At 47.1% G+C, this 25,644-nt stretch overlaps 1 protein-coding gene across 1 annotated transcript in view; it reads right to left on the reverse strand.

Annotated features, from left to right (window-relative positions):
• dpep1 (dipeptidase 1) overlaps nucleotides 1-25,644 on the reverse strand; it is a 48,808-nt gene that overhangs the window by 16,738 nt on the left and 6,426 nt on the right. The window contains exons 2-8 of the mRNA XM_070896979.1: nucleotides 21,103-21,229; nucleotides 18,445-18,577; nucleotides 13,891-14,041; nucleotides 13,345-13,414; nucleotides 11,953-12,129; nucleotides 5,347-5,431; nucleotides 3,121-3,196 (exon numbers count right to left, since the gene is read on the reverse strand). Of these exons, the coding sequence (XP_070753080.1) occupies nucleotides 3,121-3,196; nucleotides 5,347-5,431; nucleotides 11,953-12,129; nucleotides 13,345-13,414; nucleotides 13,891-14,041; nucleotides 18,445-18,577; nucleotides 21,103-21,229 (819 nt within the window). The remainder of the gene's footprint in view (nucleotides 1-3,120; nucleotides 3,197-5,346; nucleotides 5,432-11,952; nucleotides 12,130-13,344; nucleotides 13,415-13,890; nucleotides 14,042-18,444; nucleotides 18,578-21,102; nucleotides 21,230-25,644) is intronic.

Genomic DNA, 25,644 nt, shown 5'->3' on the forward strand with positions numbered 1-25,644 from the left:
GGGCTCAGTGCTGGGACCCCAGCTATTTACAATATAAATCAATGATTTAGATGAAGGAATTGAAGTAATATCTCCAAGAGTCGGAGGGTCTAGTAAGAAGGAGGAACTGAGGGAAATCCTTATTAGTCGGGAAATTGTGTTGGGGAAATTGATGGGATTGAAGGCCGATAAATCCCCAGGGCCTGATGGACTGCATCCCAGAGTACTTAAGGAGGTGGCCTTGGAAATAGTGGATGCATTGACAGTCATTTTCCAACATTCCATTGACTCTGGATCAGTTCCTATGGAGTGGAGGGTAGCCAATGTAACCCCACTTTTTAAAAAAGGAGGGAGAGAGAAAACAGGGAATTATAGACCAGTCAGCCTGACATCGGTAGTGGGTAAAATGATGGAATCAATTATTAAGGATGTCATCGCAGTGCATTTGGAAAGAGGTAATATGATAGGTCCAAGTCAGCATGGATTTGTGAAAGGGAAATCATGCTTGACAAATCTTCTGGAATTTTTTGAGGATGTTTCCAGTAGAGTGGACAAGGGAGAACCAGTTGATGTGGTATATTTGGACTTTCAGAAGGCTTTCGACAAGGTCCCACACAAGAGATTAATGTGCAAAGTTAAAGCACATGGGATTGGGGGTAGTGTGCTGACATGGATTGAGAACTGGTTGTCAGACAGGAAGCAAAGAGTAGGAGTAAATGGGGACTTTTCAGAATGGCAGGCAGTGACTAGTGGGGTACCGCAAGGTTCTGTGCTGGGGCCCCAGCTGTTTACACTGTACATTAATGATTTAGACGAGGGGATTAAATGTAGTATCTCCAAATTTGCGGATGACACTAAGTTGGGTGGCAGTGTGAGCTGCAAGGAGGATTCTATGAGGCTGCAGAGCGACTTGGATAGGTTAGGTGAGTGGGCAAATGCATGGCAGATGAAGTATAATGTGGATAAATGTGAGGTTATCCACTTTGGTGGTAAAAACAGAGAGACAGACTATTATCTGAATGGTGACAGATTAGGAAAAGGGGAGGTGCAAAGAGACCTGGGTGTCATGGTACATCAGTCATTGAAGGTTGGCATGCAGGTACAGCAGGCGGTTAAGAAAGCAAATGGCATGTTGGCCTTCATAGCAAGGGGATTTGAGTACAGGGGCAGGGAGGTGTTGCTACAATTGTACAGGGCCTTGGTGAGGCCACACCTGGAGTATTGTGTACAGTTTTGGTCTCCTAACCTGAGGAAGGACATTCTTGCTATTGAGGGAGTGCAGCGAAGGTTCACCAGACTGATTCCCGGGATGGCGGGACTGACCTATCAAGAAAGACTGGATCAACTGGGCTTGTATTCACTGGAGTTCAGAAGAATGAGAGGGGACCTCATAGAAACGTTTAAAATTCTGACGGGGTTAGACAGGTTAGATGCAGGAAGAATGTTCCCAATGTTGGGGAAGTCCAGAACCAGGGGTCACAGTCTAAGGATAAGGGGGAAGCCATTTAGGACCGAGATGAGGAGGAATTTCTTCACCCAGAGAGTGGTGAACCTATGGAATTCTCTACCACAGAAAGTTGTTGAGGCCAATTCACTAAATATATTCAAAAAGGAGTTAGATGAAGTCCTTACTACTAGGGGAATCAAGGGGTATGGTGAGAAAGTAGGAATGGGGTACTGAAGTTGCATGTTCAGCCATGAACTCATTGAATGGCGGTGCAGGCTAGAAGGGCCGAATGGCCTACTCCTGCACCTATTTTCTATGTTTCTAAGTTTGCAGTTGACACTAAGCTGGATGGCAGTGTGAGCTGTGAGGAGGATGCTAAGAGGCTGCAGGGTGACTTGGACAGGTTAGGTGAGTGGGCAAATGCATGGCAGATGCAGTATAATGTGGATAAATGTGAGGTTATCCACTTTGGTGGCCAAAACACGAAGGCAGAATATTATCTGAATGGCGGCAGATTAGGAAAAGGGGAGGTGCAACGAGACCTGGATGGCATGGTACATCAGTCATTGAAAGTTGGCATGCAGGTACAGCAGGCGGTGAAGAAGGCAAATAGTATGTTGGCCTTCATAGCTAGGGGATTTGAGTATAGGAGCAGGGCGGTCTTACTGCAGTTGTACAGGCCTCACCTGGAATATTGTGTTCAGTTTTGGTCTCCTAATCTGAGGAAGGACGTTCTTGCTATTGAGGGAGTGCAGCAAAGGTTCAAGACTGACATATGAGGAGAGACTGGGTCGACTGGGCCTGTATTCACTGGAGTTTAGAAGGATGAGAGGGGATCTCGTAGAAACATATAAAATTCTGACGGGACTGGACAGGTTAGATGCAGGAAGAATGTTCCTGATGTTGGGGATGTCCAGAACCAGGGGACACAGTCTAAAGATAAGTGGTAAGCCATTTAGGACTGAGATGAGAAGAAACTTTTTCACTCAGAGAGTTGTTAACCTGTGGAATTCCCTACCGCAGAGAGTTGTTGATGCCAATTCATTGGATATATTCAAGAGGGAGTTAGATATAGCCATTACGACTAAAGGGATCAAGGGGTATGGAGAGAAAGCAGGAAAGGGGTACTGAGGTGAATGATCAGCCATGATCATATTGAATGGTGGTGCAGGCTCAAAGGGCCGAATGGCCTACTCCTGCACCTATTTTCTCTGTTTTTATGTTTCTAATTGCACCATAAATGAAGATAAGTGAAAGTTTTAAGATAAAAATTAAAAACGTGAATGCTGTAACGTGAAATAAAAACAAAATACTACAAATTTTAATGAAGAGCCCTGATGAAGGGTGTCAGCCGAAACATCAAATGCAATCTCGCCCAATATGTATTTTCAGTTCTGTTTTTATTTCAGCGTTCTATGCCGATTCTCATTATATCTAATATTCTATTTATTTCCAAGATTGTACATGTTGAAAATTGAGACATGATATACTTTTTGAATGGTAGTGAAAGGGTTTCCTTACAGTGGTTTTACACGCCACTATGCAACCCTTGCAGCAGCCCAGGTTTAAATTTCAAACCAATTCTGCATTGAGCCTCCAAAGTGCAACAGAGTAGATTTCTCTAAGCGAATACAAATGAATTATAGATTCGTAGACAGAATAATAATTGGAAGCCAGTAGATATGGAATATTACCTGGAGACGCCATCATAATCTCCACCAAATCCTACAGCCTTGTAGCCAGCAATCTTTTTAATGTAGTCAAAATGATCTGTAGAAATGATTTGAAAAATATGACTTTTTTCAATCATGTTTGAATTTCATTACACTAAGCGCAATAGTTCAATTCAAAACCAGGAGGAAGCTGATAGTGGTATGTTAAAGCTCCTAGCCGGAGACCGGGGGTGGAGCCAGCTTAGAATCCTGCTCCACATAACTCCCGATCTGAACCATGTTGAGTGGTGGAAGGGCTGTGCAGAGTCAGCAGCACCTCCCAACAGAGGAAGAGTAGGGGGAAGAAGGGCAAGTGGAGGAATCACACCTGCGAACATACTTGGTAGCACCGAGAGGGCATTGCCAACGACCTGGGAGCCCATGCTCTTGACTGTGAATATGTCAGATCAAGCAGATGAAGAAAAGGGGTAGAAATTAGAAAAATAAATAGAAATCAACCAAAAAATCTGCACAGACAAATAAAGTTTTTTCAAAAAAACAGCAAATAACTTAATTACTGTTAACAGAAAAGAGTTTGCCACAAAACTGCACTCAATTTTTGCAAAGACATATTGATCAAAAATTTTAACTAGAATGAAGGGACCTTGTGTCAAAGAGGAACACTGTAATAATTGCAAAAGAAAATAAGATAAAATATTAGCCTTTTCAGTCTTTACTCAAAGCTCGTACGGTTCCAAAATCTTAATCGTGCAGTTTTAAAATATTTTTATTTACTACAATAGTTCATTTGGGGGTGAAATTGAATATAAGTGTGCCCATTAAGGTAAGTTAAAATTTAAAAAGGTACCTTTTAGTTAGTGGTCTGAAGCAATCCCTATCGGGACGGCTGGTTAGGCCACAGAAGTAACCGAAAAATATGGCCTGCCTGCCTGCCTGACCGAATTTCAAATCAAGGTCTTGAAACAGTAATTAGGTTCCATGTTGTCATATTCAAGGGGCCTTTTTCAAACAGCGTGCACGGGTGCCTATATATTGCCTGAGCTAATATGGTGTCAGACTTCCTTTAGGCATAGTTCTTGAGTGGGACATAGCCCCACAAAATTGCCTCCTTTTGCCCATTTCTGTGCCTGAAAAACAGATACAGGGTCCAATTTCACCCCCACTGCATTTACTTCTGCACGGCTGTGTTTCTGTGGTCTCATACAAAAACAACATTAGTTCCTGTCATTCAGGAAGTGGCATTGCCAGCCCGAAGTCACTGTAATTTTGAGATAAGAACTCATGAAAAATAAACATAGCTCTGAAAAGTTACATTAAAGGGAAGAAGTTATTTCCAATGTGATATTTGGACAATGGAATTTTTTTTAATATTATGAATTGAAACGCTCTTTGTTTTCTCTTTTTTGTTTGATTTTCACCTTTTTCCTTCAATTCTTTTCAGCAGCACTCTATTTCAAAGAAAAACCTCTCCTTTGAGATAAGTTCCACAGTGAAACAGTCTTGATACACTACACGTCTTTCCCCAGCAGTATATTGTGGCTATTCACATGTGTAAACTCCAAAGTTAGGACTTACATAATAAGCTAAGATGGAAGGTAACAGAAAAATCTAATTGAACATTAACAGTGTTCTGTGGATATAGTGGGCTAAACACATCTGGATTATTGTGCACAGTTCTGGGCACTTCAACTTAGAAAGGATATGCTGGCCTTGGAAGGAGTGCAGTGCAGATTCACCAGAAGGGTTAGATTATGAGGAGAGATTACATAAATTAGACTTGTATTCCCTGGAATATAGAAGGTCAAGGGGTGATTTGATTGAGGTTTTTAGGATTTTGAAAGGAATTGATAGGGTTGACACAGAGAAACTTTTTCCACTGGTGGGAGAATCTTGGACAAGGAGACATAACCTTGGAATCAGAGACAGACCATTCAGGAGAGAAGTTAGGAAACACTTCTTCACACAAAGGGTGATAGAAGTGTGAAACTCTCCCACAAAAATGCTAGCTCAATTAATAATTTTAAATCTGAGATGGATAGATTTTTGCTAGCCAAGGGCATTAAAGGATATGGAACCAAGGCGGATTAGAATACAGACCATGACCTCACTGAATGGTGGAACAGGCTTGAGGGGCTGACTGGCCTACTTCTGTTCCTATGTGAACCTGATCGAAAATGTTCTCTTTTACAATAGCAGAAATTTGTTTAAAAAAATAATTTGACTTGAGAGCACAGTGCAAACACTGACCTGCCACATTTGAAAGCTCAGCTGTAGGCTTGCAGGTAACGTACTCATTGTAGAAGTTCACCATCACAATACCTCTCTTTTCACTCTGTCAAGTGAATCCATTGATAGAAATGATTCAGCAGATTGATTGATATCCTCTGGACAAGTGAACAGCTGATATATACACATACATCTAGACACACCCAATTTCATATTCTAGAATTGTTTCAACTGCACAAAGCCCACGAAAATATCACATTGTGCCAAGTACAGGCTGTGTAGTATTTGCGTACAGGGGGAAAGAAAATCCTTGGGGCCAGTTATGTGAGGGCAGTCGCTGGTGTCTTGTGATGGCAAAGTGTAGGAACCGTTGATAATGGTCTTTAAGCAGGCCAATTGCCTGCTGTTTTATCAGCAGAGCTGACCAGGCTAGGCTGACTGAAAGTGAGGGGCAATCTACAAAGAAAGAAAATTACATTGAGAATTTATCGTCACAAGGTCAAGTGATTAAAGAAGGCGGCTCACTATCACCTTCTCCAGGGGAACTGAGAGGGGAAATCTTTTCACCCAGAGGGTGGTGGGGGCCTGGAACTCACTGCCTGAAAGGATGGTAGAGGCAGAGACTCGCATCGCATTTAAAAAGTACTTGGATATGCACTTGAGGTGCGGACCAAGAGCTAGAAAGTGGGATTAGTCTGGATAGCTCTTTTTCAGCCGCCACAGACACGATGGGCCAAATGGCCTCCTTCTGTGCCATAAACTTCTGTGATTCTAACTAGGGATGGGCAATCAATGCTGGCCTTGCTTATGACAGTCACATCCCGAGAAGGAATTTTGAAAAAGATGGTGAATGCATCCTGTGAAATGTAAATTTAGGATTCTTTGTCTATGTCCAGAGAATGGACAATTTCATGTCATTTTTTTCCAGACTGAAGCTCCTTTTTCTTCTGGGTCTTTTCACACCACAAATGTTTGGTGGAAGATAGGTAGATGACTTTCTCCCAGGCCTTCATTAACGCCACTGTGAAATTTTGGTTGGGAACTGTGTAAGTGCACCCTGTGGCAAGTCTCATTCTGGTTTTCATACCCTCTCTGTGGGGAAGTATCTGACCACCTCTTGACAATGGCATAGAAACAGGAGCTCAGCATATTTTAGATTGAGGTCACCATCCATACGATTACCACTCGGTAATGCAAGATCGTAGTGTAACCAAAAACTAAGGTTTCCTCATTAAATATAAGAAAAACATATTTAACACCAACATTAAAATTGCACCAATACATTCTCTTATGTATTGTAATTTTTGTAAATTGTCGGTCAGCTTCACTCAGCCTAGCCTTTGCTGTTAAAGAGCATCGGAACAGGAATAGACCATTCAACCTCTCCATCCATTCAGTTGATCATGACTGATCTGTAATTCAATTCCATTTAAATGAGACCAGCGAGCTGTGGACACCTGTTGGGCACCCCCAGCTCGCGGGCAAAGAGGAGAACTGATCGGGATGGGGAAGGGGGATCGAGGCGGTGATAGAGAGGGGGGGTCGAGGCAGTGATAGAGAGGAGGGGTCGGGATGGTGATAGAGAGGAGGGGTCGGGATGGTGATAGAGAGGAGGGGCCGGGATGGTGATAGAGAGGAGGGGCCGGGATGGTGATAGAGAGGAGGGGTCGGGATGGTGATAGAGAGGGGGAGGTCGAGGTTTTGATAGAGAGGGAGTCGGGGCAGTGTTAGAGAGGGGGCGCGGTGATAGAGAGGGGGGATCGGGGGGGGTCGAGGCGATAATGGGGGGGTGGTGATGGGGTGAGAGAGAGGGGGGGGTAGATGCAGTGCTGGAGAGGGGGGGGGTCGGGGTGGTGATAGAGAGGTGGGGTCGGGAGGTGATGGGTGGGTGGTCGAGGTGGTGATAGAGAAGGAGGGGTTGGGGTGATAGAGAGGAGGGGGGATGGGGTATTTATAGAGAGGAGGAGTCAAGGTGGTGATAGAGAGTGGGGTCCAGGCGGTGACAGAGACAGGCTGGTGATAGAGAGGTGGAGGTCAGGGCAGTGATAGAGGGGAGGGGAGGGGAGTGGCGGTGATAGAGGGGAGGGGAGGGGCGGTGATAGAGGGGAGGGGAGGGGCGGTGATCGAGGGGAGGGCCCGGGACAGTGATAGGGGGGAGGGGGGAGAGGCGGTGATAGAGGGGGGGGAGGTCGGGGCGGTAGAGAGGGGAGGTCGGGGCGGTGATAGAGAGGTGGAGGTCGGGGCGGTGATACAGGGGTGGGGGGGTTGGGGCGGTGATAGAGAGGGGGGGTCGGGGCGGTGATGGGGCGGGGCGGTGATAGGGGGGGGGGGCGGGGCGGTGATAGATGGGGGGGTCGGGGCGGTGATAGAGAGGTGGGGGTCGGGGCGGTGATGGGGGGGGGGGGAGGTCGGGGCGGTAGAGAGGGGAGGTCGGGGCGGTGATAGAGAGGTGGAGGTCGGGGCGGTGATACAGGGGTGGGGGGGTTGGGGCGGTGATAGGGGGGGGCGGGGCGGTGATAGAGAGGGGGGGTCGGGGCGGTGATGGGGGGGGGGCGGGGCGGTGATAGGGGGGGGGCGGGGCGGTGATAGATGGGGGGGGTGGGGCGGTGATAGAGAGGGGGGGTCGGGGCGGTGATGGGGGGGGGGCGGGGCGGTGATAGGGGCGGGGTGGTGATAGATGGGGGGGTCGGGGCGGTGATAGAGAGGTGGGGGTCGGGGCGGTGATAGAGGGGGGGGTCGGGGCAGTGATAGGGGGGGGGCTCGGGGCGGTGATAGAGAGGGAGGGGGTTGGGGCGGTGATGGAGGGGGGGGTCGGGGCGGTGATAGAGAGGAGGGGTCGGGGCGGTGATCGGGGGGGTGGGTCGGGGCGGTGATGGGGGGGGGTCGGGGCGGTGATAGGGGGGGGGGTCAGGGCGGTGATAGAGAGCGGGGGCGGGGTGGTGATAGAGAGGGGGGATGGGGTATTTATAGAGAGGAGGGGTCAAGGTGGTGATAGAGAGGGGGGGCCTGGGGCAGTGATAGAGATGAGGGGCCCGGGGCAGTGATAGAGATGAGGGGCCCGGGGCAGTGATAGAGATGAGGGGCCCGGGGCAGTGATAGAGATGAGGGGCCCGGGGCAGTGATAGAGATGAGGGGCCCGGGGCAGTGATAGAGATGAGGGGCCCGGGGCAGTGATAGAGATGAGGGGCCCGGGGCAGTGATAGAGATGAGGGGCCCGGGGCAGTGATAGAGATGAGGGGCCCGGGGCAGTGATAGAGATGAGGGGCCCGGGGCAGTGATAGAGATGAGGGGCCCGGGGCAGTGATAGAGATGAGGGGCCCGGGGCAGTGATAGAGATGAGGGGCCCGGGGCAGTGATAGAGATGAGGGGCCCGGGGCAGTGATATAGATGAGGGGCCCGGGGCAGTGATAGAGATGAGGGGCCCGGGGCAGTGATAGAGATGAGGGGCCCGGGGCAGTGATAGAGATGAGGGGCCCGGGGCAGTGATAGAGATGAGGGGCCCGGGGCAGTGATAGAGATGAGGGGCCCGGGGCAGTGATAGAGATGAGGGGCCCGGGGCAGTGATAGAGATGAGGGGCCCGGGGCAGTGATAGAGATGAGGGGCCCGGGGCAGTGATAGAGATGAGGGGTGATCGGATGTTTTATAGAGAGGGGGGGGGTTAAGGTGGTGATAGAAACAGGGGATGGGCCGGTGATAGAGAGGGGAGGTTGGGGCGGTGGTGGAGGTGGAGGTGGGGGGTGGGGCAGGGGGCGTCCCCTGGAACTTCGTGGGCCACCCTGACCTGCGAGAGAACACCACCGCAGGTCGGGAGGATAAAGAGCTGGAACATGCCACTCTCTATCACCACCTTGACCCCCCCCCCCCCCCCCCTCTCTATAAACAACCCATCCTCCCTCATCTTTAACACTACCCAGGTCGCCCCGCTCTATCTCTGCCCGGCACCCCCCTCTCTATCACCACCTCGCCCCCCCCCCGCCTCTACCCCCCCTCTCTCTCACCCCATCACCGCCCCCATCATTGCCTCAATCCCCGCTCTCTATCACCGCCCCGACTCCCCCCCTCTATCACCAGCGTGAGCTGACACAAATGTGCGGCGGCTTCGAGGTGGGCGACTGGGTGATGTCATCAGGACCCAGGACGCCGTTTGCAGTATGGGCAGGAACATCGGTGGGGCCCTGGTAAAGCAGAGGAGTGGGCAGATCGTGGCCGAATTGCGACGAGTGATCGGGGCGGAGGAGCGATGAGGGATCGTGGCTGAGATTTGGTGGGTGATCGCGGCGGAGGTTCGGCGAATGTTTGATGTGGAGGTGTGGCGACTTTTTTTTGTGGCGGAGGAGTGATGAGGGATTGTGGTGGAGGTGCGGCGAATGAGGGTACGGGGCCCAGAAGACCAGAGGGCCCGGGGCAGCATGGGCCAGCCCACACTGCGATATGTGTGCGCACTAGGTCCGTGCAGCAGAGCAGGTCTCCAGTCGTCCTGGTTAACCCTTGCCAATGGATAAAGACCTAGCTTTGTCAAGCCCATGTGGTGATTGAAGTACAACGGTCACCACACGTTAAAAAAAATCCACGCACAGGCATCTTCCACCCCCTCAATTGGAGTTCAGGACTGGAATATCGGATCCTTCATTGAAACATCTGTGATGTGGAAGCAAGTCATCCTCGTTCGAGGGAGGGGGGGGCGAGGGTTGGGGGGATGATAGAGAGGGGGGGTCGAGGCGGTGATAGAAAGGGGGGGGTCAAGGTGGTGATAGCGAGGCGGGTTGTTGGGGCGGTGATAGAGAGGGGGGTCAAGGTGTTGATAGAGGAGGGGTCGGGGGATGATAGAAAGGAGGGGTCAAGGTGTTGATAGAGAGGGGGGGTCGGTGCGGTAATAGGGGGGGTGGTCGGGGGTGATAGTGGGGGGGGTCGTGGCGATGTTCAAGAGGGGGGTCGGAGGTAATGGAGGGGGTCGAGGGTGAAAGACGGGGGAGTCAGGGCGGTGATAGAGAGGTGGGGGTCGGGGCGGTGATGGGGGGGGGGGGTTGAGGCAATGATGGGGAGACGATGGGGTGAGAGAGAGGGTGGGTAGAGGCAGAGCGAGGGGGTGATAGAGTGGGGGGCCTGGGCAGTGATAGAGAGGAGGGACCCCGGGCAGTGATAGAGAGGAGGGACCCCGGGCAGTGATAGAGAGGAGGGACCCTGGGCAGTGATAGAGAGGAGGGACCCCGGGCAGTGATAGAGAGGAGGGACCCCGGGCAGTGATAGAGAGGGGGGTGTCGAGGCAGTGATAGAGAGGGGGGTGTCGAGGCAGTGATAGAGAGGGGGGTGTCGAGGCAGTGATAGAGAGGGGGGTTGAGGCAGTGATAGAGAGGGGGAGGTCGAGGCAGTGATAGAGAGGGGACGGTCGAGGCAGTGATAGAGAGGGGACGGTCGAGGCAGTGATAGAGAGGGGGGGTTGAGGCAGTGATAGAGAGGGGGGGTTGAGGCAGTGATAGAGAGGGGGGGTGTCGAGGCAGTGATAGAGAGGGGGGGTTGAGGCAGTGATAGAGAGGGGGGGTTGAGGCAGTGATAGAGAGGGGGGGTTGAGGCAGTGATAGAGAGGGGGGTGTCGAGGCAGTGATAGAGAGGGGGGTTGAGGCAGTGATAGAGAGGGGGGGTTGAGGCAGTGATAGAGAGGGGGGGTTGAGGCAGTGATAGAGAGGGGGGGTTGAGGCAGTGATAGAGAGAGGGGGTTGAGGCAGTGATAGAGAGGGGGGTGTCGAGGCAGTGATAGAGAGGGGGTTCGGGGGTGATAGAGAGGGGGGTCGAGGCAGTGATAGAGGGAGGTGATGGAGAGGGGGTGGGGGTTGGGGCGATCAGTGAAGCAGTGACCAGCTCCAGCCCGTGGTTTTATTGTGGGTTTGGGAGGAACACACCTGGTCCTCCTGACTCCACACTGAGGTAAGTATATTTTACAAACTTACTATTTTTGTAGCAGCCTGCAAAAATACCTGTAATAGGCCGCATGTAGACCTGGAAATCCTGAATGCAGCCAGCCCCATGATATAAACCCACTCCAACTTAAAATCCACCTCATGGTTCTCCTGTCTTCTCTGACTGACCTTTTACTAATGTAGTACTGAACGAATGTTTTAGTGTTTTACCTACGCTTCTTTCCCAGGTCTCTCTCGTTCCTCTGGTCACCCTTACAACTCACTACAGCTCAGATTGGGAACTGAGAGGAGTAAAGTTAGGACTTATTCCCATGTAATTGTATATTTACCTGCACAACATCTATTGCATGGCTTTAAGTGTTCGGGCACCAGCCACATGTTCACTTTTAAAATGATATATGTGTATAACCTCTGCAAATGCCTCACTTTTTATTAACTTATGATTATGATGAAAACATTTAGACAGAACGTGAAAGCTGTCTTTTATCAAACAACTGATAAATGTTTAACTACTCCAAATAATTAATATTTGCAAAACACTTGCTAAAATTTCTGCACACTTGCGTCTGTTATGCCATGGGCATTTCTATTATGATTATTGTGCAGTTTTACAAATGCATTTTGCTAAATATGCAAAGGAATCCTTCAAAATCTCCACAAAATCTGATCAAGCAAAGAAATAAAGCATAAATTTATAACTGGGATTCTTACCACTTTCTTCAGAATTTCAACTGGCACATTGCGCTTATGATTACATATGGTATAGGCAGATGAGTGGCTAAATATGATGGGAGCCTTTGAAAGCTGCAGTACATCGTCCATCGTCTTGACAGAAGTGTGTGCTAAATCAACGATCATTCCCAGGCGGTTCATCTCTAGGACGATTTTCTTAGATTCAATAAAAAAAGAGTAACAATTCCATCATTTTATTCACATTACGGTGAAGCTCATTTATCAAATTATCTTTGAGATAATTTCACTCTGACTATTTGTAGTACTTCATTGTCTTAGTTCCCAGTCTCACTGTCTGCCACCAAACCGAAAGTGGATTCTGGCCCAGTTTAATGCGAATAATTAGAAGCGTTGTTAACTTAATAACTTCTACAGGTATTTTACTCTGTTAAAAATTGCTACTCCAGTTATTAACAAAATAATGAAGAAAGTTATATAATTTGGTTTATTTAGGAAGGACTGTATATTTGTATGGTTTCTATAACTTTATGTCCACTACTTCAGAATTGTAGGATTTGTTCAGTTATCGTTAAGCTCATTTAGGAGCAGCTCGAGCACAAAGACTGCCGCAGTTCAAGGAGAAAGCTCACCACCACACTCTCTGAGCAACTAAGGACAGGCAATAAATGCGGTCTTACCAGAGTCGTCCACATCCCAAGAACAAATTTAAAAAGTGAATGTTTTGAAAGTTGAAAATGTCTTTCAGAATTCCAGGAGTCAAAGAACAATATCTGCAGTTTCTGCAAACGAGCCTGTATTGTCCACATATGAACCTGATTGCTTACCTCGCTGTGCATACCAAAACATTCTATGTTGCACTGTTTACGAATAGGTCTAAAAGGAATTAATATCTAAATTCCACATGAACCATTTACAAAACTGCATTCTGACACAGGGCCTCGACTGCCAGGAGTGTGTGTCAGAAATTTGGGGTGCACCCCTCCCTCATGATTTTCTGCCCATTCATTTTAATTCTTGGAAAATCCAGGGAGGCACGCACCTGAATTCCCAACGGATGCTCCTCATAGACAAGACTCTGCGCCAGGAATGTGGTTCCATAAAATTGTCACTAGGTGTTTGACAGACCTTTTATGGTTTGTAATTTGGTAGGCAGAAGAGTCCGAAAAACCATGTATCATTTTGGTCATAATAATGGTGTCTTTCAATGAGATCGACACCCACATCTGTGCTTGCATGAAATGATAAAAGATGTTTGCCAAACAGATGGTCATTGAAGACTTTGCCCTTTGAAGTTTTGGAAAATTAATTCAATTAGATTAGTTCATAGAAGCCGTGTGTTCATAAAAAGAATACATTAACACATCAAGATTTCAAATTAAACACCTTTCAGCATTCGTGGCAAACACTAACCTTTCCGTACTCGGATAGTCCATTACTCTCAAGTGGGTCATCTCCAGTGTCCACAAGCCAGTTATCCACCCTGAAAGATTTGAAAAACTGGCCTTTTATCTCTTGGACATGAGTTCAAATCGAGCACAGATTGATGGGGTGAACGATTCCTGTCTTTGTTGGCTGTACGGGTCCTTTGTGGAATGTGTCTGTCAGTCTTAATCAGAATCATTTGTCATAGCTCCGAGTGGGTTTGGGCCAACAGCACAAAGCTGACTATAATCTTGCATTATACTGGGACTCAATGGGTGCATATTTGTGAGACTGCAGGGGCTGCAGCATGTGGGAATTAGCTGGTAATTATTGTGGGAATTAATCTGGGACTCATCTGAAACTCCAGATGGAAATGGAGGTGTGTGAACAATCAAGCTGAACTGATGCCCCATTCCATTCTGTGCTGCTAACACCACCATTGGAACTTCTGTTCGCCGATATCAATAGTTCAACATAGAACATATGTGGATCATCTTTTAAACAAAGAGAAAAAGTGTCTGAACTTTGTCTTACCATGGTGTGTTACAGCTATGTGTGAGGGTCATGTACCGTACGCCCAGCTGATAGAAAAGGCGTAGTGTAGCCATATTACTATCTATGGAGTGTCCACCCTCCACACCAATTAAACTGGCCACTTTACCATTGTTGAAAGCTGTATTGATCTCTGTAATAGAAAGGAATTATATAGGTTATATCCAGTCATTCACTTGGATTCAGATTGAGGTGACTTAGCACATTTATATTTGGCAAACAGCTTTCAGGAGATGTATATTTTTTATATTTGGTTCTACTCATTTTATTTAACTTCAAAACCTACTTTAGTATTTGGAAAATATGAATTGATTGAAAGGCTGGAGCATATATTCTTGTTGAACAGCTTTATATCTTTCAGGTAATAATTCCTTCTTCAAATACCTAAACACAATTATATTTTGCTCTGTTTGATAGCGAAAAACTAACCATGAGTGAAAAAGAAATGTAGTATCAGTGGAACGTGCTTAGGCTCTTTGGCCATAATCGGCGCGGTCCCAGCCTGCAAGACCATCAGCAGGCCGGGACCATTACAGGGAGCAGCGTGCGTTGGCAGACCACTGCAGGAAGCAGCGCGTGCTATTGCACAAGGGCGACGGCTGCGAAGCCAGGTCGCTGATTGCAGTGTGGGCAGGCACAGCAGGAGGGGCGAAGGAACAGCAAGAGTCCATAGAGGGAAGTGACCGAGGCCCAGGAGAGGTGTGAATCTGGGGCCCAGAAGAGGCGAGGGCGTAGGGGCAGCACGGGTCAGCCCACACTGCGATATGTGTGTTTTACAGTATACATTAATGATTTAGATGAGGGATTGAGTGTAATATCTCCAAGTTTGCAGTTGACACTAAGCTGGGTGGCAGTGTGAGCTGTGAGGAGGATGCTAATAGGCTGCTGGGTGACTTGGACAGGTTAGGTGATTGGGCAAACGCGTGGCAGATGCAGTATAATGTGGATAAATGTGAGGTTATCCACTTTGGTGGCAAAAACGCGAAGGCAGAATATTATCTGAATGGCGGCAGATTAGGATAAGGGGAGGTGCAACGAGACCTGGGTGGCATGGTACATCAGTCATTGAAAGTTGGCATGCAGATACAGCAGGCGGTGAAGAAGGCAAATAGTATGTTGGCCTTCATAGCGATGGGAATTTGAATATAGGAGCAAGGAAGTCTTACTGCAGTTGTACAGGGCCTTAGTGAGGCCTCACCTGGAATATTGTGTTCAGTTTTGGTCTCCTAATCTGAGGAAGGATGTTCTTGTTATTGAGGGAGTGCAGCGAAGGTTCACTAGACTGATTCCCGGGATAGCAGGACTGACATATGACATATGAGGAGAGACTGGATCGAGTGGGCCTGTATTCACTGGAGTTTAGAAGGATGAGAAGGGATCTCATAGAAACATATAAAATTCTTGACTGGACTGGTCAGATTAGATGCAGGAAGAATGTTCCCGATGTTGGGGAAGTCCAGAACCAGGAGACATAGTCTAAGGATAAGGGGTAAGCCATTTAGGACTGAGATGAGGAGAAACTTCTTCACTCAGAGAGTTGTTAACCTGTGGAATTCCCTGCCACAGAGAGTTGTTGATGCCAGTTCATTGGATATATTCAAGGGGGGAGTTAGATATGGCCCTTACGGCTAAAGGGATCAAGGGGTAGGAAGAGAAAGCAGGAAAGGGGTACTGAGGTGAATGATCAGCCATGATCTTATTGAATGGTGGTGCAGGTTCGAAGGGCCGAATGGCCTACTCCTGCACCTATTTTCTATGTTTCTATGTGTGCGTGCTCAGTCCGTGCAGCAGAGCTGATCCTCAGTTAGTCTTGGGTAATCCTTGCCACTGAACCAAGACCTAGCTCTGTCAAACCCGTGTGGTGGCTGGTGTGTAACGGCCATCACACGTTAAAAAAATCCACCTTCCATCTTTCAGGATGTAGTTCTGGATCTGGAATATTAGGTCCTTCATTGAAACACCTGTGAATTTATCCTTTTTTGCTTTGTAAGCAAGTCATCCTCGCTTCGAGGGACTGTCTATGATGATGATATTTAGTGCTTCTCTTGGCTTTCATATTCCTCCAAAAGTGGATAAACAATATTAGCAAACATAAAGAAGATTTTTTATTTTAAATCCTTAATGAAGAATTTGTATAGTATTCCGCATTTGACTTCTTTTCAGGACTGGAGTTGGTGGGAAGAACTGGTTGGGCCTTGCACGTAGATAGTGTTATTTGGACATCGCAGGGTGCACTGCTTGTGATTTTCTGTCTGCTGACTTTAAGACTGCTTGTGATTTTCTGTCCGCTGACATTAAGGGACGTAAGATTGTGTGGCAAGCACCCATGATTTTCTGATTGGCCGCCCATTGCATGCGAGGACCCACAGGGGGCGTGAAGCTTCAGCACATTCCATTGTATGAGATTAAAGAAGGGAAAGATTTTGAATTTCACTTTAGCAATACAGTACAATAAACTAATATTACACTGGGTTTTTTTTAACCTTGGAGTATGAGTTCAGGGGCCAGTGGTGGTTATATTGCAGTGGAGCAAGAGAAGGGGAGGAGAGGTTGGCTTGGGAATGCAGGGAGCGTAAAAGGCAAATGGCTTGCAGTTGATTCTAGGCCCGCTCCATCACATTGAAGTCAGCGACCTGAGCATGGTGGAGGAACAATGCATGAAGAGGCACAGGCCCAACAAAAAGGTTGTGACTAAAATATGTCTCCTGACCCTTGAAGATCTGCAGTTATAGTCGACCATTAGCTAAGCTCTATCGTGACAGAGATATTCACCACGGCCCTTAATTTTAATGCCACAGGGATCTTCCAAAGATTCACAAGTGGACATCACAGGAGTCAGTCACTTTGTTTACCGATTAAACATCTGAGCCCTGAAATTGTAATGTTGACATTTTCAGGCTTCATCCACTCACGGCACAGTCTCACTCATACTGGCAGCACTGAGAGTCTGGGAAACAGCTGCTCTGAGGTAGGCTAGAAGCGTAATATGGGAGGGGTGAGATTTAGGGTGAGTTAGCAATTCTCTCCCATCCTGCTCACCTCTTGTCTGTGTGTTTATTTTAAGTAAGATAAAAACAAGACTATAAAGATAACTAATGGTGACATATATGTCAGACATTGATCCTGCAAGTTGCAATTGTGCAATATCTGTTCTTATGGTGACTTTTGCCCAGCTAATAAACCTCCAAAAGGAATTAGACTGTATGTACTTCCCTGCTGGCCTGGGACCAGTACCTGCAGTATCACAGAGTGTGAAGGACAGCTGGGAAGACCCAGGTTATTACTGGTCATCGTGATCACACTCTGTCCACAAAGCAAAATCTCTGCTGTTATTTTAAAGTTAGAAGAGTGCAGGTGGAAACATTGCTTTCTGGTAATATTAAATAGAATCTGGAGTAATTTGATCGTTACCAGGAGATCCAATGGGCCACCTGAGAGCTTTTAAAACCTGGTTCCAATCTATGCTTCACATAATGTCAAACACCTGGAGGAGGTCTCACACTCCTTGGCTTTAATTCATTCTGGAGTCAGATGGATGCAAACGTGACAATATAGCTGCAAATCTCAAAAATGACCCTGTTGGAAAGAAGCATACTTCAACCGTTAGGAAGGTATGTGGTCTAAAATTTATCAGGATTCTAACTGTTTCCCACTAAGACGCCTCTGGTTCCAGGAGTTTCCTATTTGTCTGGTAGGGGACGGAACTTCCATCTGCTCTTACAAAGCCAATAAAAGCAAGGGGGCAGAGCAAAGCAGCGGGGACTCCTGTGCCATCCGATGTACCATGCACAAATTTCACCTGAAAAGAGCTGAATATCAGGTAATTGTTGATATCACTCCATAACACCCGAGGAGCTCCTACTCATTTAGTTCAGTCAGCAGTTGCCATATGAGTGCGCTGAGTGAGTTGAGACATATCCAGAAGAGTGAATGTAGACTCTAACAATGGGGTTCATAATAGGAAAAGAGTGTAGACCCCCCGCCCCCCACCAAAGAAAAGAATGTAAAAAATAGTAAACATCGTCTCCATTACACAGAGGCTAGATGTGGCTGCCCCATTGTTCCGTAAGACTGCGTGGGTGCAGAACTTCCAGCCATCATGGTCAGACAGAGACCACAGATACGCCCAGAGTGGCACTTGTGCGAGTCTATCCTTTGGTAATAAAATGCTCTCCTGCTGATCCGGCAAACTCCGCTGGGGTCAACGCTAGAAGACACTGTGGATTTTCAAGCCGCAAGTGTTTTTATTGCTTAACCGACTGTGGAAACATGCAGTTTTGAAGTGCTTCCTGAGAATGAGTGCTACACTGGTCCAACATATTAGTATGCTAAAGCCTGCAGCACTGAATGGCAGGATATGAGTTCATGCTCGTGAAGCACTAGGTACTGAGCGCGTTCCTAATCATAGTTGCCCATCGGAGGATGTGGTGAGCAACAGTGTTAAGCACAGTTTTAGTAGGCCACGAGGCAAGCAAACAAAACATTGGTACATTAATTGTGACTGTTGACAGCAAATATTAGAAATGGATTACTCACCTGTGCTTGAACCTACACACTGGAAAGTTTGAGGGTATTTCTGACACATCCGGTGTATGACATCTATCTGCTCCAGGGTCTGTCTCACAGCATCCTTGTACTGGGTGTCACATGGCGTATATGCTACCCAAAACTGGAAGAAGAGACTATGCATCATATTCCAATTTAGAACTTTAACAAACTAAAGTAAGTAAATATTGGTGTGCAAGAATCAATCTTATAGACTGGGCATTAGGGAGTAATGTCAATAATATAATTAGGATATTCAGTTCCTTTCAGGGGCACATTGTGCATGGTACATTGGAAGAAACAGGCTAGGTGGGCTGAATGGTCTTTTCTCACTCTATTACATCTATATTATTACAGAAGAATTATGTTTTATTTACTTCTGTGTAATGCTCCATGAGTGACAACCGATTGAGAGGTGGATGGCCAGGATATTTCCATAGACAGTGGGGATAGAAATTTGTCTCAGTGATCCTAACGTCACTGAAGAACCTGCCTTGGCTACGTTTCTCCTCTGATTGCAAGGGGAGCCTGGCCCAGGCCTAAAGATCCCTTATGTGCTGGTGGTAGAGGGGATTGGAAGGATGCAGCTTTATTGTAACTATCCTGAGACACACAGATATCTGTTACCACATTTTGCAGCCCACTGGTAGGGGGCAAGAGAACAAGTCATGTATCTGTCCCAGAATGCCTATGGAATGGTCCTGCTAAGGTTGTTGTGCAAGGCATCTATTGAAGCTGCCACTTCATAAGTCACTACTGTCCTCAGTAACTTTTGACACCTTGTTGCAGATACTGCCCAGACTGCTACATTTTCAAGAGTGTTCTGCATGGCCTAACATATGTCCTGCATAGCGTTGCAGATGCAGATAGTGGATTCCTCCAACATATCCAAACCTGCAGCACATGCATGGTAACCATCCCCACTGCTTACGAGGTTGATACTCCCAAATCATTGCTCTTTTGAAGAATGGGTCCCTGAGATTGGAGTCCCTTGAATCCACAGCTTGTTCATGAGATTTCTCTTGGGGGGGGGGGGGGGGGGGAAAGAAAGGACATTTGTTTCAGAAATATGACTATCATATTTCACTTTGAAGATGTTGCAGTTCAGTAATGCACCAGCTATAAACTTTGAATACCTGGAAATTGCAACAAGCCAGTGTACTACACCGTGTTCCTGTGCTTACCAATCTATTCTTTGCAGCTCACCTCTTGCTTTCCCATCTCCCACTGCCTCCCCTGTGTGTCTTCTGAGGGCTTGCATTTCTTTCTCCTCATGCACACTTAACGTTCTTATTCTGACTGATTCTCCCATCCTGGCTGTACTATAGTGCTGATTGTGGACAACCGTTCTCTTTGCAAACAGAAAAAACACAAGTCGGCAAATCTGATTAGCAACTACATTTGCTTTCACCCAGGTGTCTGCATCCATACCATGGCGATAATGCTTTTAGGTGCAGGCTGGTTTTAATAATTTCTCATTTGACACTGGCACTACCACTCTTGTGTCAGGCTCTGAGAGAATACTCAGTGGTTATGGTGAGAAAGAGGTATGTGAGGCGTTTATGAGGTTTCTTGTGAATATTAAAATGTGACGTTCACCTATTTATTTACTCTGAGGTTTATGGTAGGTATGGAGGTGAATCATGTCTCTATCGTTCTTACAGGAGGTGCATGGGGACTTGCGTCTTTACTTACCTTGGCCAATCTTGTGAGGTCATTAAATCTTTTCTGGCACTGTGTTACAGTGCATGGGGTGATGGAGAAACCACTGACTGCCACCATCACTTCCCTTTATAACACCTTTTATTCCAAAAACTCACACAAATGAAAGTCGTTTCTGGCCAATTACACTCCAGTTCAGGCAAAACTCCATTTGTTCATTCACCTACCTTCTCACTCTGCTGGTATCTTGAAACCTCCTTCCAATAACTTTTATATATGTTCATGCAGAAATCAGTATGAGCAAATTCAAATGCCATTGCTACAAATTTTAGTCAAACTCCTAAAAAAAAATCCAAATAGCTTGGTGGCTCTTAAGATTGTGAGATGTTTTTCTATGTTTTAAAAATGTTATATAAATGCAAGTTGTTGTTGTCTTCAGGCAGCTAGTTGGAGTGAAACGTGGCAGCAGAATGTTCATCTTGAGCTAGTGGGACAAGAAGGAAAAATGCCAGCACCAGTTGTGGCTGACAGAAGTGCTCTTCATGTCAACTGATCACAGGTGGTATTGAGAATGATAGAAATGTCCAAGTCTCTGGCATTAGGAAGGCCACACAGAAAATGGCGACTTTAAGCATTATGGGTGAATACTATGAGAATTTTCAGCCGCATTGTTTATAAAATGTAGCCAGTGTGCTTCTGTGTGATGTCAGTTTGATGAAAATGTGCTTGACTCTTTACCGTCCTCCCTGCCTGGCATAAAGTTCAGTGCTCCTTTCAAATGAAAGTTAGTAATACATAAAGTTACATCTCGGAAACAGGCCACTCACCCCAACTAGTCCATGTTGCCAATTATTTTCCATGCGAGCAATCACATTTACCCACCCTGTTCCCTTATCCCTTCAATCCATTTTCCTTCATCCACTCATCCAATCCAATCTTGAATGTTGAATATTGATGCACAAATCAATTAATAAGCAAACTGGATACCTGTCCTCCTACAAGACCAGCTTTCAGCTTGGGGATGTTGGTGTGGGTTCCATTCAGCTTGTTCAGATCCACCTTGCTCAGTTGGTTGTGGTAACGTAGCAGAAGTTGCCAGGGGAGGTCATTGTGTCTGATTATGGAAAAAATGGTATCAAAGTTCAAATGTCAAGATGGGTTGTGACAAGTTAGTTTGTATACACTTTCTTAGAGTTTCTCGTAAATCGGGAAAGGTACAAAACTATTTAATTTCCAGTGTATTTCAAATAAACTATTGTAATTTTATTCGGGTGTTGAAAATGTTATATATACAGACTATAGATATGCTCTCTGTGTAGTCACTGTATAGTTGCATAAGATGGAGACTTGTTACCTGATGTACTATCAATAAGGTTTACACTGTGTATATACTATGCTGGCACCACTAGAGGGTGCAACTGGTGGAGACCTGGGTTTCCTACCCCTGTGGCAGAGGCTGTCCACCAGAGGACACTGCGGTGGGAGACCTGAGGGTCACCTGCATAGGTGTGCAGGGTCCAGTATAAAAGGCTGCTCACCATGCTTGTGCCTTACTCTGGAGTTACGAATAAAGGACCAAGATCACTACAGTTTGAGTACAACACATTGCCTCGTGGAGTCATTCATAAGCATATTACAGACATAACAGAAAATCTCTTCAATATTCAAAAAATTAAAAGTTGCGAATGAATCATGACTCTTATTGTGCAAGTGACTTTTCTTTCCCATTGACCTTCATGTTCGAATTGAAATAAAGGGGGGAATTTTAACATGGAGTAGTGCATGGGTTTAGATGCAGGTGGAGGATTAAAACCAGCAAAAATGTGAGTGCATGGGAAAGCTGCCTCCAACCCACAATTGAGGAGACTGAATAAAACTCATTCAAATACTGCAATAAGTACGCAGTACTCACTGTTGCTTTCTTACCCATTAGTGGAAAAGGGTTTGTTCACAGTACTTTTACTGAGAGTTTACTTTCCACACTTTGGAGATTTCCTGAATCAGATCAGGATGGGTGGCATCTTGGCTGCCTTGGATAGAGCCTTGGACCTAGGAGCAATATGGCCATCAGCAGCAGCATCAGGCTGCTGTTGACAGATCTGGAACTGGACATCAGAGAGGGGAGCAGCAGAGAGGAGAGCAGTGAAGGGGTGCTGCTCACAGGGTGTACAAGCAAATGCTGAGCTTCCTTGAATGTCACAACAGCTGTGTTTCCGGAGGCTCAGGTTGTCGTGGCAGGTGGTGGCAGACATCTTCAGTATTCTGGAAGACCTGCTCCCTGCTGGACCTGTGGCCAAGTGTTACAAGTGGTTGTCAAAGTCACCACTGCCCTCAACTTTTTTGCCTTCGAATGGTTCCAGGGTTCTGCTGCAGACATGTCCAGGATCTCCCAGTCAGCGGCCCACAAATGCATAAGACAGGTGACTGATGAGTTGTTTGCCAGAGCCCCCAATTTTATGAATTTTGTCTGTGATGACACCAGCGGGCACTCTGGTTTGTGTCTCTGGCTGGCTTCCCACAGGTGCAGTTATTGACTGCACACACATGGCAATTCTTGCATCCCCAGATCAACCAGGGGTATTCGTGAACCAGAAGGTCTTCCACACCAGCAATCTTCTCTTCTTAGGTGGTCCCTCGTATCGAGGATGACTTGCTTCCACACCAAAAAGGGATCCGTTCATACAATGAAGGACCAGATATTCCAGGTCCTGAACTATATATTGAAAGGTGGAAGATGCCTGTGCGTGGATTTTTTTAACGTGTGGTGGCCGTTGCACACCAGCCACCACACGCGCTTGACAGAGTTAGATTTTGATCCAGTGGCAAGGATTAACCAAGACGACTGGAGACCAGCTCTGCTGCACGGACCTAGTGCGCATGTTGGCCTTCATAGCTAGGGGATTTGAGTATAGGAGCAGGGAGGTCTTGCTGCAGCTGTACAGGGCCTTGGTGAGGCGTCACCTGGAATATTGTGTTCAGTTTTGGTCTCCTAATCTGAGGAAGGACGTTCTTGCTATTGAGGGAGTGCAGTGAAGGTTCACCAGACTGATTCCCGGGATGGCAGGACTGACAAATGAGGAGAGACTGGATCGACTGGGCCTATATTCACTGGAGTTTAGAGTTTCTATGAGAGGGGATCTCATAGAAACAAATAAAATTCTGATGGGACTGGACAGGTTAGATGCAGGAAGAATGTTCCTGATGTTGGGGAAGTCCAGAACCAGGAGTCACAGTTTAAGGATAAGGGGTAAGCCATTTAGGACTGAGATGAGGAGAAACTTCTTCACTCAAAGTTGTTAACCTGTGGAATTCTCTTCCGCAGAGAGTTCTTGATGCCAGTTCGTTAGATATATCCAAGGGGGAGTTGGATGTGGCCCTTACGGCTAAAGGGATCAAGGGGTATGGAGGGAGAGCAGGAAAGGGGTGAATGATCAGCCATGATCTAATTGAATGGTGGTGCAGGCTCGAGGGGCCGAATGGCCTACTCCTGCACCTATTTTCTATGTTGCTATGTTTCTATGCACACATATCACAATGTAGGCTGACCAGTGCTGCCCCTGGGCCCACGCCTCTCCTGGGCCCCGATCACGTCGCTCTACAATCTCTTGCCGCTCCTTCGCCCCGACCTCGCCGCTCCTGCTGTACCTGCCCACACTCCAATCAATGATCTGGATTATGGTGGTGGACCTGGAGCAGCGTGGCTGCCCCGATCTGCGAGAGACTATCAGTGGCAGATCGGAGTCATAAAAGGAGCGGCGTGTGGCGGCCCTGGAGCAGTGTGACGGCATGCCACAGCAAGGTGCAGCGTGAGCCGGACCGGGAGGGCGGCGGCTGTGAAGAGAGTGACTGGATTGGACGTCACCAAAAAGGAATGAGTTCACCGGTGTTACAATGAAGGACCAGATATTGCATGTTGAAGGGTGGAAGATGCCTGTGCATGGATTTTTTTAACGTGTGATGGCCGTTGCACACCCGTCACCACACGGGCTGATCTACAATGCCAGTGGATCATTGGAGTTTCCCCACTTAATGGGCCCAAGTTTCCACATGATTTGCGCCTGATTTTTAGGAGCAACTGGTGGAGAACGGACTATCTTAGAAATCGCAATTCTCCACATTTTTTTTTCTGCAGTTCTAGTCAGGTAGAACAGTTCTACTTTGGAACAGAATTTTTTCTTCAAAAGGGGGCGTGTCCGGCCACTGACGCCTGATTTCAAAGTTTCCACAGTGAAAACGGACTCCAAACTAAAGTAGAATGGAGCAAGTGAAGATTTTTGTAGAACTGAAAAAACCTGTTCTACACATTAAAAAATCAGGCGCAGGTTACAAATTAGGCGTCCAGAACGAGGTGGGGGGTGGGGGGAGGGGAGGGGAAGTCATTAAATTCTACAATCAATCCTTATTTATACTTCTACAAATATTATACAAATAAATCCAACCTGAATAAACATTTATAAGCAAAGAAAAGATTAAATAAACCATCTTCCTACCTGTGTGAAAGTGCTTCAGCCATCGTTCGTGCCCGCGGGGGGTGGGGAAGGAAACCGCCCTTTGTTGCCGCGGAGGGGAGGGAGGAGAAGGAGACAGCGGTTTGTTGCCGCCGCGGAGGGGAGGGAGGGGAAGGAGACAATGAGAAGGGTAGCCTCAGTGCTGATGTGCTGATGGCAATGTGCTTTTATTAAAAAATGTTCAAAGAAGTACAAAAATGGCCGAGTGCCAATGTTTTTTAACACTGCGCGTGCGCGAACGCTCCAACGCGCACGCGCAGCGTTGCCGGCAGGAAAAAAACTAATTTAAATAGTACCCGCCCCCTCCCACTTACAAAATCGGCGCGAGTGTAGGCTCCGCCCCCCTGGGCGCCGCGCCAAACAGACAAGGAGCTGCAAAGCCCTCAAGAATAGCGCGTTTTTTTTCTGGCGCCGTTTTAGGCGCGAAAAACGGGCGCCCAGCTCAGAGGAGCGCCCGTTTTTTATCCTGTGGAAACTTGGGCCCACAATTACAGACTGCCACTGACAGCTGGAAAAATCCACATGTGCAATACACAGCACACTCTGAAGGAAAAGATACAGTTAGAAGGTGGTCATTGTGGAGCATCAATCTAGATGACTCCAGCAATGTGCAGCTGGTGTGCAACCACACAGCGATATTTCTACGGGTGTGCGTAAGATTCTCCGGGAGCTGCCATGATGCTTTTATCCTGCGTCGGTCCAAGCTCCCTGACATCTTTGGACTTGGAAGCAGATTTAGGGGTAGCTGCTAGGAGACAAGGGATACCCTCTTTAAACTTGGCTGATTATATACATGAGAAACCCAACCAATGTAGTCCAAGAGCACTACAATGAAAGCTAGATGACCACCAGATATGCAATTGAGCAAGCAATCGGCATGCTCAAGATGCGCTTCAGGTGCCTGGACAGATCTGGAGGTGCCGTTCAGCATGCACCAGCCAGGATGTCCAGAATGGTCGTGGTGTGTTGCACTCTGCATAACATGGTGCACCAGTGAGGTTTGGAGCTACAGGAGGAAAAC

The sequence above is a fragment of the Pristiophorus japonicus genome, chromosome 13 (assembly GCF_044704955.1).
Source record: "Pristiophorus japonicus isolate sPriJap1 chromosome 13, sPriJap1.hap1, whole genome shotgun sequence".
In the NCBI taxonomy this organism is placed as follows: Eukaryota; Metazoa; Chordata; class Chondrichthyes; family Pristiophoridae; genus Pristiophorus; species Pristiophorus japonicus.